The sequence below is a fragment of the Borostomias antarcticus genome, assembly GCF_949987555.1.
Source record: "Borostomias antarcticus genome assembly, chromosome: 2".
Taxonomy (NCBI): domain Eukaryota; kingdom Metazoa; phylum Chordata; class Actinopteri; order Stomiiformes; family Stomiidae; genus Borostomias; species Borostomias antarcticus.
The window spans coordinates 25,189,715-25,199,285 of record NC_140235.1 but is presented as its reverse complement, the minus strand read 5'-3'; the positions used below and the strand labels follow the sequence as shown (position 1 = coordinate 25,199,285).

Here is a 9,571-nt window from a genome sequence, read left to right as displayed (position 1 = left end):
TGCAGAGTTGTGTGTGTGTGTGTGTGTGTGTATGCATGCGTGTGTGTGTGTCTGGGGTGTAGAGGTGTTATGTGGGTCACCATTCTCAGGAGAGCCCTGTGCTCCTTTTCAGGCGACTGATCATACAGCATCATGTTATAGAGGAGCAGGGCCACTGGGAACTGAGCTGTGTGTGGATGTGTGAATGCGAGCATGTCACTGATTGGATGTGTGTTCGTGTGCGTCGGTGTGTGTAGACCGGCCTATAGAAGACGTTTTTCTTTGCCTCCAGCTAGCTCTGCTGGGGCAGGAAAACCTCTGGTACTGTATCTGTCTCCACACTCACACCACCGCCAGTCCAGCCTGTCCCCCTGTCTGTCCCCCCTGTCTGTCCCCCTGTCTGTCCCCCTATCTGTCCCCCTATCTGTCCCCCTGTCTGTCCCCCTATCTGTCCCCCTATCTGTCCCCCTGTCTGTCTCCCTATCTGTACCCCCTGTCTGTCCCCCTGTCTGTCCCTCTCATCTCTGCAGCAGTCTGCTGTACAGGCTGCATGGTCTCCATTGAGGTGCTCCCCTATCAGATGACTGCAGGGAAACTACCCCACGCAGACAACAAGCCTGTGGTCAGTCCACCCTAACCTCCGGTGACCTGGTCCTGCTCTCTATAGTCAGTGGTCTGTATGGAGGCACCCCCGTATCAGATGGCCACTGTACCGAGGGGAAACCACCCCACATGGTCAGCTCCATCACCACCACTACACACAGCCCTGCTAATAACACCACATACAGGACCTGTCTGTCTCTCTGTCTGTCTGTCTGTCTGTCTGTCTGTAGGATGTATGGCTGTACAGTATGTGAGCAATCAGCCCACATGGAAAGCATCATTGTCACCACCACATGTATTATTCAATCTCTCTCAATCTCTCTCTCTCTTCCTCCTCTCTTCCTCAGCCACCCTCTCTCTCCGCTGGGGGACACTCTCCCTGATACAGCAGTCCTGCTGGAGTCCTGGGACACTCTTCAAGTTCAGTATATTTGAACCTGTGTGTGTGTGTGTGTGTGTGTGGAGGGGGGATGACCGGCAAGCCAGGTAGGGGGGGTAGGTGAACCCTGGGGAGACCCAGTAGCTCCCAGAGGGGTGGGGCTGAGTGACAGGGAACCTCATCTTGTGGACAGGTGGAGTGGGGGGTCAGTTCTTCGGTCTTCTCATGTTATTTCATGGTTCTTGGGGGGAAACCCTTGCGAACACGTGCAAACTCCACACAGAAAGGCCAGGGAGATTCCCCTTCTGAGTACCTGACAACCCTGGGAGAACATAACCAGTGCTGACATCGTCCCAAGTGGGAATCGAACCCACAACCTTCTTGCTGTGAGACGACAGTGGTAAGTAGGCTACTGTGCCACCATGCCACTGCATGGTCTCAGAGCAGCTCATACAGGTTTGATTTAGAGGAGAGGAGCCTCCATCCCTCTCTCTGCCCTCCTCCCTGTCTGTATGATGGAGCGGCAGTATGGAAAACTTAAAACAACACACCAGGCGGGTCTCGGCTAGAGTAAACGTGCTGCCCTGTGTTGACATTTGCGTGCAGATAATTCTCGCATTTGCATAATGAAAGAGCGGCTTTTATGCAAATGAGGTCCCCAGTCCTGATTGGCCGCCTGGAGCGATAGGACGCGTGCGCTAGTTTCCCTCGAGCCAGCGGTGTCGGGTTGCAGCACCGCGAGCGAGTGCCGGAGGAAAAGCGGACCGCTTGTTTATTTTCCCGTGTGAGAGACAAGCGCGGCTCCTGTGCCTGATGTGAAGAACGAGAAGCTGACCGGCTGACGGTGGCCAAGGCAGGCGCGCGAGGTATGCTTCTGTGGCGTTCAGCGGCGGTGGAGATGGCGGCGGACTCGAGCAGTGTCATCCTGACCGCCTATCACTCACACGAGCCCGGTATTCACCTGGCGGAAGACGGCTACGCCGCCCCGCTCTCACCGGCTCTCTCTCCTTTCAACAGGTAAACTTGCGACCTCTCCTATCGATAGTTAAACACCATACGGGCCAACTCTGTTGCTGATCAAAGTTGTGGATGATGAGAGACTTCTAGACCAACTTTTGAGAGAGTGTGGTGTCCTGTAATTGAGGCGGTATATGGGACCGTGAGAGAGCGTGGGAAAGAGGAGTTTTTAACGGTGGTATCTGTGGCAACGGCTTTACTGCTCCGTTATTTATGTGATGAGAGAACTCCCTGAGCTGTAGGCTACTCTGACTGGCGCACAGCTTTCAACCTGGGCCTACTCTGTTGGTATTTCTCTTGTTTGGCTTTTGGGCTTGAGCACCTTTTTGAAAATCAGCTCCAGTGTCTCTATCGACTGGGTGGTTTGGGATTGTGCTGGCATCTGATTGTTTGTCTGTGTGGGGAGAAATCAATAAATTATGCCTATGTTGTTGCAAACTGTGAGATAATCAGAAGAACTTGAAAAGATTATTATTATTAATTAACCCAGGACTATTGAAGCATTTTTGCTATTCCAAATTATCAGAAGAGATAATTGTCTCGTGGTTAACAGTTCTCTCGCTCTAGGAGGTGGGAGCAGGTAGGCGATTGATTTTGTTTTGTCACACGTGCGCTAGGCAGAGAGCTAGGCTTGCAGCCAGGCTGCAGCTATGCTGGCCAAAAGTCTCGTGCTACGGATGAAAATTAGCTTCTCTAGCTATCATCTGGTGCAATAAATGTATTGTGCATTCATACATTCAAACATAAGGTAGGCTAAATATCCTTCGGTTGTATTCAGTACTGTGTGTATCTTATCTTCTATCACATTCGCTAACCTGTCGCTCTTTGAATTCTTTGTGTAGCCTACTGTAAAAAGTCTGCATATCTGTCTGCAATATGCTTTGCCAGGTTGGTCGTATTGGCTCCCTTGGTTTGTATAGATTTGTAGCATCGTTTACAGATGGGCTTTGTAATATCCGTGGGCTTGCCCTCACTGTCGGCTATAAAATAATGCCAGATTTCGCTGCGCGCATCAGCTTTATCGACAAGCTGTGGACGGTCGACATTTGTACTTGTAGCCATCTCAGGTTAGACTAGTTAAAACTGTTGCGCTGCTCGCTGTAGAGTGACAGAGCGAGGAGAGAGAGAGCACACACACACACACACACACACACACACACACACACACCCACACACACACACACACACACACACACACACACACACACATACTGCCCCGCGACTCTGGGATCTTGGGAGAGAGAAGCAGAGCGCTATAGCCTACAAACAAACACGGCTTCACTGTCGCATGAACGCAACTCAATATATACGGCTCTTATTAAAACACTGTCTTTCTTAAAGTATCGATACTTTAAATTTGGGTATTGTACCGTTTTTGATGACAGAGTATCGCGGTACTTTTCTAGTATCGATACACCGTGCAACACGTGTGTGTGTGTGTGCGTGCGTGCGTGTGCGTGTTTGTGTGTGTGCTAGCGTGAGCGCACGTGTGCGCGTATGGCATAGCTAAACTCTCCTGACACTGAACACTAACCCAACTGGACCAACCTCCCGGTAGGACCAGAAGGCTACTGTGGCCCACTAGGATGGAGGCCCTTAGGACAGTATGTTCCTGATGATGTCATGGAGAGCTGATCAGTGCAAGGCACCGACCAGCAACAAAGCATGCCAACCCTAACCCCCCAGCCCTCACCCTGTCACTAGCCAACTCAGACTACCCCTAGCCCTGTACACCCTCCCCAACCAGCTGTTATGTAGAAGAACCCTAACACAGGGTTTGTCCTTCAGGTTATTTCTATCCCTGGACTCTCCCTGATCCTGGAGAATGTTTTCCTGATCTGGAGCCTCCGTCCGGACCCAGGGCAGTTTCTCAGTCTCTCTGTCTCCCAGTCTCTCTGTCTCTCTCTCTGTATCTCTGTCTCCCAGTCTCTCTGTCTCTCAGTCTCTCTCTCTGTATCTCTGTCTCCCAGTCTCCCAGTCTCTGTCTCCCAGTCTCTCAGTCTCTGTGTGGAGTAGCAGATCTCTGCCCGGTTTAAACACAGTCCGCCATCAGAAGCAGCCAGACCTGCAGACTCCTGCAGTGGTAGGCCAGACCTCCCACCTGGTTACGCCCCTCCTCCTCCTCCTCCTCCCCCTCTTCCTCCCTGTCTAAATCTGACTGTCTGGTTTCTCTCAGACCTGCCATGCTCGCTAGAATCGACAACCTTAACCACCAATTGAGATTCATTTGACCTGTAATTTCAGATTAATCTCCTAATCTGCCTGCAGGGGTGTCTGAGACTGAGACTGCATAGAGGGGAGAGGAGAGGAGTCCTGCATTAGTGAACACATGCAGATGAGATATGAAGAGGCAGAGGGAGACAGAGCTAACCTCACCGTCCTCTCTCCCCAGGGAGACACTCTCACTGGCCTCAGCTGTGTGCGCGTGTGTGCGCGTGTGTGCGTGCGTGTGTGTGCGTGTGTGTTAAATTGATGCTGGCTGGATTTGGCACGTGGGTCAGGGCATTTGGGTCATGGGCAGGATTACTTTCAAAGCTCCCGGTGTGTGTGTGAGTGTGTGTGTGAGTGGAAGAGACAATGGCAGCCCTGGGGTCGGGTGTCTGGATGAATACAGCTATTGTAGCAGCTGGCTGTGGCCTCTCTGCTCTCTGAACCAACACTCTGGAGAGATTAGCACGGGACGGGGTACACACACACACACACACACACACACACACACACACACACATCTACACACTATACACAATTACTAGCCATGTATGACTGGCTGACTGCCTGTCTGGCTGACTGACTGACTGACTGACTCATGGGCGTTGTTGTGGTAGGGCACTTGCCATACCTTGACTTCTATATTTTCTTTTCAAATCAATCTGAAATACGTTTTATCTTATGTGATTTTATCCCCTCCACAAACTAAGCTAACTCTAAATCCTCCCGGCTCCTCCTCACTTTTAGTAGGCTACCTCACTGCCCAGCCTGGTGCTGTAGTTGAACCCCAGATGAACGGGAGACGGACTAGTAGGGCTAATCTGCACTTCCTCAAGCCACAGACGTTAGGGTTAAAACCTTGTCTGTCATTCTCATTAATTAAGGTGGGTTAAACAAACAGACGCCATAATACTGTTGATTCAAATGTAACATTCATGTAATACATATTCACAAGTCCATGTCGTGTGTTACTATACAGGGTTTCTCCTGGCTCAGACTGGGTCTTTGGGGGGTGATGCACACACAATTTTGGGGGTAAACCTCTGTTTTATGCCGAGTAGACTACCATATAAGCCTATATTCTTTGCTGTTGTTCTGACTGAGCTCACTTTTCCCAATTGGGGGAAATCTCCCGACATGACAAAATGGATATAGATAAAATGTTTAAGATACTGATAACCTGTCTATTTATTATGAGGGATGAGCTGCATTTGAAACAAGATACTGTATCAAACACATTTGGAGAGGATTTTAATTGCTATTTTTATTCTAAATTTTTTGCATTTTGGCACTGGTGATTTTCCTTTGGCTCTGGCTAAAATCTCTTTGGGGGGCACCAAAAAACCCTTCTATAACACATTCTATATATTATATTAGGGAAAAAAAATACTTATCAGCCATGATTGTGAAGCTAACAAGCTAGGTATAGACTACTGAGGCCAGTAATACTACTTGTGTGTGAGTAAGTTGTGTGCGCAAGCATGTTATGATATTGTCAATTGTCTCACTTACCAGGTGACCAACTCAAATATGCCAATAGTTAGTGATTATAACAGCAGCATTCAGTAGGACTAATACTTCGTGAACGTGTTTATAACACCTGTCAACCCTCCTGTTTTTCCCGGGATTCTCCTTTATTTTACCCTTCTTTCCTGACATCCTCATGTTTTTTAAATAAAGGTTAAATATGGGAGATTTACGGGAAAATATTTAAACAGGAGGACGGCGGGAAATAAGGTTAAAACACGGGAGAATCCAGGGAAAAACGGGAGGGTTGACAGGTATGGTTTATGATACTACATTCTGTTGAACACACATTAAAACCATAGCATAGGCCTGCCTAAGGGAAATTGGCTCAATGGCAAGAAAAAGAATAGACAGCTCATCACGATCTTACCCAACGATGACTGGCTCTGATAAACAAAGTTTAGTTGCAACTACAGCACTAAGTGTTATCATACTGTTCTGTTACATGGCCTACTGTACTTGTCTCCTTTGTTCATGGTACCTACATGTCATATAAGTGAATAGACCATTTTCACAGCTCCACTACTTCCTAAAATTCGTTGGGCATCTTTATTTCCTGTTCTATACTATTGGATGATGTGATTAATCATGATCATTGTGCTGCTACCCAGGCACACCTGATTAATCATTTTATCCAATAGTATAGGACGGGAAAAAAAATGCCCAACGAATTTCAGGAAGTAGTGGAGCTGTGAAAATGGTCTATTGCATAGAAAGAACTCGCCAAACTTGACTATTGCACAACTGATTTCACAAAAATTCCCTCCTTCACCTCCCAGCCCCTTTTCCCCATCCTGTCCCCGGCCATACTTTGCCTGTTGCTCAAATGATGCCACTGGACTCACTAACTGGCCGTCTGACTTGCTGTCTGGATGGTTGTCTGGCTGTGGGGAACCTTTATGATGACTGACTGCCAGGGGAAGTGTGAGTCGAGCACTATTGTACAGCTCCAAGTCCCCTTTGTACATCAATGTCGGTGTGATGTGGAAGTGTGTGTGGTTACGGAACAGAACAGAACAAAGGGAAATGGACACAAGGGTGAGGGCTGTAGTATCAACATGCTGCTGTTGCTGTCACTGAAACTGTTATTCAACACAAACTTTGACCTGAGGACTGGGGCTGGGCACACACACGCGCACACACACACACACACACACACACATCATAGGCCTTCCATAACTACCATAAAACACCTGAAGAGCTGATAACACAGATATAATATAAGTCAGTGATAGGAGGGAGGGAGTGTGTGTTTGTATGTAGCTGTTATTTGGATGACATCATAGTTTTGTAATGAGTGATCAGAATCCACTTCCTGTGGTGGTTTGATAACAATGTGACCAGGTGACATTCTTCTCTCTCTCTCTCTCTCTCTCTCTCTCTCTCTCTCTCTCTCTCTCTCTCTCTCACACACACACTCCTGTCCACGCCTACCGTACCTGTATCCGCCTCCATACCTCCTAGATGAACTTTAGTTACAACTCAGCTTCCAGAGATACCAGTCTGAGAGATTGTGCTCTGCTGGTTCTACTGGGTCTCCACTGGTTCTACTGGGTCTGAGGGACTCCGCTGGTTCTACTGCGTCCAAGTTCTGCTGGCTCTGTTTCGACTGTACCCGAGAAAGACTTTATTGGACTGTTTACCTGGAGAATTTTATAAAAATGGAGAGAGTAATTGTCACCGTGCACAGGTAAATACACAGTGTGACACACACACACACACGCACACAGGTAAAAGCACAGTGTTGGTCAGCTCAGTACTGAAGCATCCTGTTAAATGGAGAATCACATAGGCGGAGAATCACATAATTGTAGGCGGTTTGACGTCCAGGTCGACCGGTTCGGAATGTCAGGCAGGACACAGAGAGAGAGATTAGAGTGTGTGAGAGTGTGATTGTATTGGCTGGGCTAGTGAGTCGGTGATAGTCTGTGTGTGTGCGCTGTACAGGGCTGTGTTTGTGTGTGTGTGTGTGGAGGGGGGCGGGGGGTTAAATTCTAGACTGTTGAGAGTGTGTATATAACATGAGAGTCAGAGTGAGTGTCTGTAGTTTGTCGTGTGTGTGTGTGTGTGTGTAGGTTGTTGTACGTGTGTGTGTGAGCCTGTGTGCCACTTTTGTCTTGGTCTCTGTGGTTTTGCAACCAGCTCTGTTTTACATAACATGGCTGGAGGCAGGAGGAGAGTAGATTTACATACAGTAGTGATCACTACTAACACGCGCGCACACACACACACACACACACACACACACACACACACACACACACATCTTATCTCTGTAACTCAGCCTGTAGTCCAGCTGTCTGTTGGTGCTGGCGGAGAACCTGCCAGGCAGAGTAACTGTGGGAGACAGCAGTCTGTCCAGGGTGCTAGATTCTAGTGTGTGTGCGTGTGTGCGTGCGTGTGCGTGTATACATGTACATGTGTGCATCTCATAGCCTCCAGCTCTCAGACTGATATATGGAGCTGTATGATGTCATGACCAGCATGTGACTGGCCAGAATACATTCCCCTAAGGGTGCGTGTCCACCGCCAATATGTATGTATATGTATTTTAGAGCTGGTGCCATTTTGACATTGTTTACAATGGGTAATGAGCTCTAGAGACTAGATCTGTGTTCCAAGAGCTCTTGGCCTTTTTTTGCAGTTGAAAAAAGGTGAACTTTTTGAGCCAGAGCACAGGCTGTAAAAAGGCTGTCGTGACGACGACATCGGTTGTTTTTTTGGCAAAACTGCAGAGGCGGCGAACATTAGCACTAGCTAACATTAGCTCGCTATCTTAACTTGGCTAGTTAATCTGCAGTCAGCGAAAACACGACACTCGTTGCTAACGTAGGAGCTGTAAGCTTGTTGCTGTTCAGCTACAGTACAGACAGCTTGTCGGTGGACACACACCCTAACAGAACAGACTTCCTCTCACACACAGAAACTCTCTCCTGACTCTGACCCGATAGGCACACACACACACAATCTCATGCACACACGCTGACCTAATCCTCTGTAATGAGCAACCATTACTGCTGATGGTATTGATCTTCTCTAGAGGATGTCTGGTTGTTGTTGGTGTTATTGCTATTGTTGTTGTCGTCAATGTGGAAGCCTTTAACCAGGCGGTCAGAGAGATGACTCAGCCGGTAAGTGGTTCAGGGTGGGGGGTACGGAGAGGGGAGAGAGTGAGAGAGGGCAGTAGGAGAGAGGGAGGGGAGGAGGAGGGGAGAGGGAGGGGAGGACCTCCTACCCTCTACCTCCTACCTCTTAGCCCCTACCTCGTACCTCCTACCCCCTACCTCTTACCTCCTACCCCCTACCTCTTACCTCCTACCTCCTACCTCTTATCTCCTACCTCCTACCTCTTACCTCCTACCCACTGCCTCCTACCTCTTAGCCTCTACCTTTTACCTTCTACCTCTTATCTCCTACCCCCTACCTCTTACCTCCTACCTCTTATCTCCTACATCCTACCCCCTACCTCCTACCCCTACCACCTACCTCCTACCCCCTATTTCCAACCTGGACTGCTGAACATGTACCAGTGTCACTGATGCAGGGGCTTCATGGCTGAACTGCTTCCTGTCCTGCAGTCAGGAGGACCACCTGGTTCTCATCTCAGACCAGCCAGCCCACTCTGACAGACAGGGAGAGTTTCTATGAGGTGAAGCACATGTGCGCGTGCGTGCTTGCGTGCGTGTGCTGTATGTATGTGTGTGTGTCTGTACTGAATGTGTGTGTGTGTGCGTGCGTGTGTGCGCGTGTGTGTGCGTGTGTGTGTGTGGCTCCCTGGCTCCTAGGTTCTGCTGTTGACATTCCTGCAGGAGTTAGATCATGATTGTAGGCCGTCCCAACTCCCTACTCAGATTACAC

The 9,571-nt window shown here is 48.8% G+C and overlaps 1 protein-coding gene across 1 annotated transcript in view; it reads left to right on the top strand.

Moving 5' to 3' along the window:
- Positions 1-1,052: 1,052 nt before the first annotated feature.
- Positions 1,053-9,571, top strand: part of arhgap28 (Rho GTPase activating protein 28) — a gene marked incomplete at both ends in the record, with an annotated part of 29,711 nt that continues 21,192 nt past the window's right edge. Inside the window, 3 exons of the mRNA XM_084453967.1 lie at positions 1,053-1,068; positions 1,783-1,978; positions 2,546-2,558. Coding sequence (XP_084310093.1) covers positions 1,053-1,068; positions 1,783-1,978; positions 2,546-2,558 — 225 coding nt within the window. The remainder of the gene's footprint in view (positions 1,069-1,782; positions 1,979-2,545; positions 2,559-9,571) is intronic.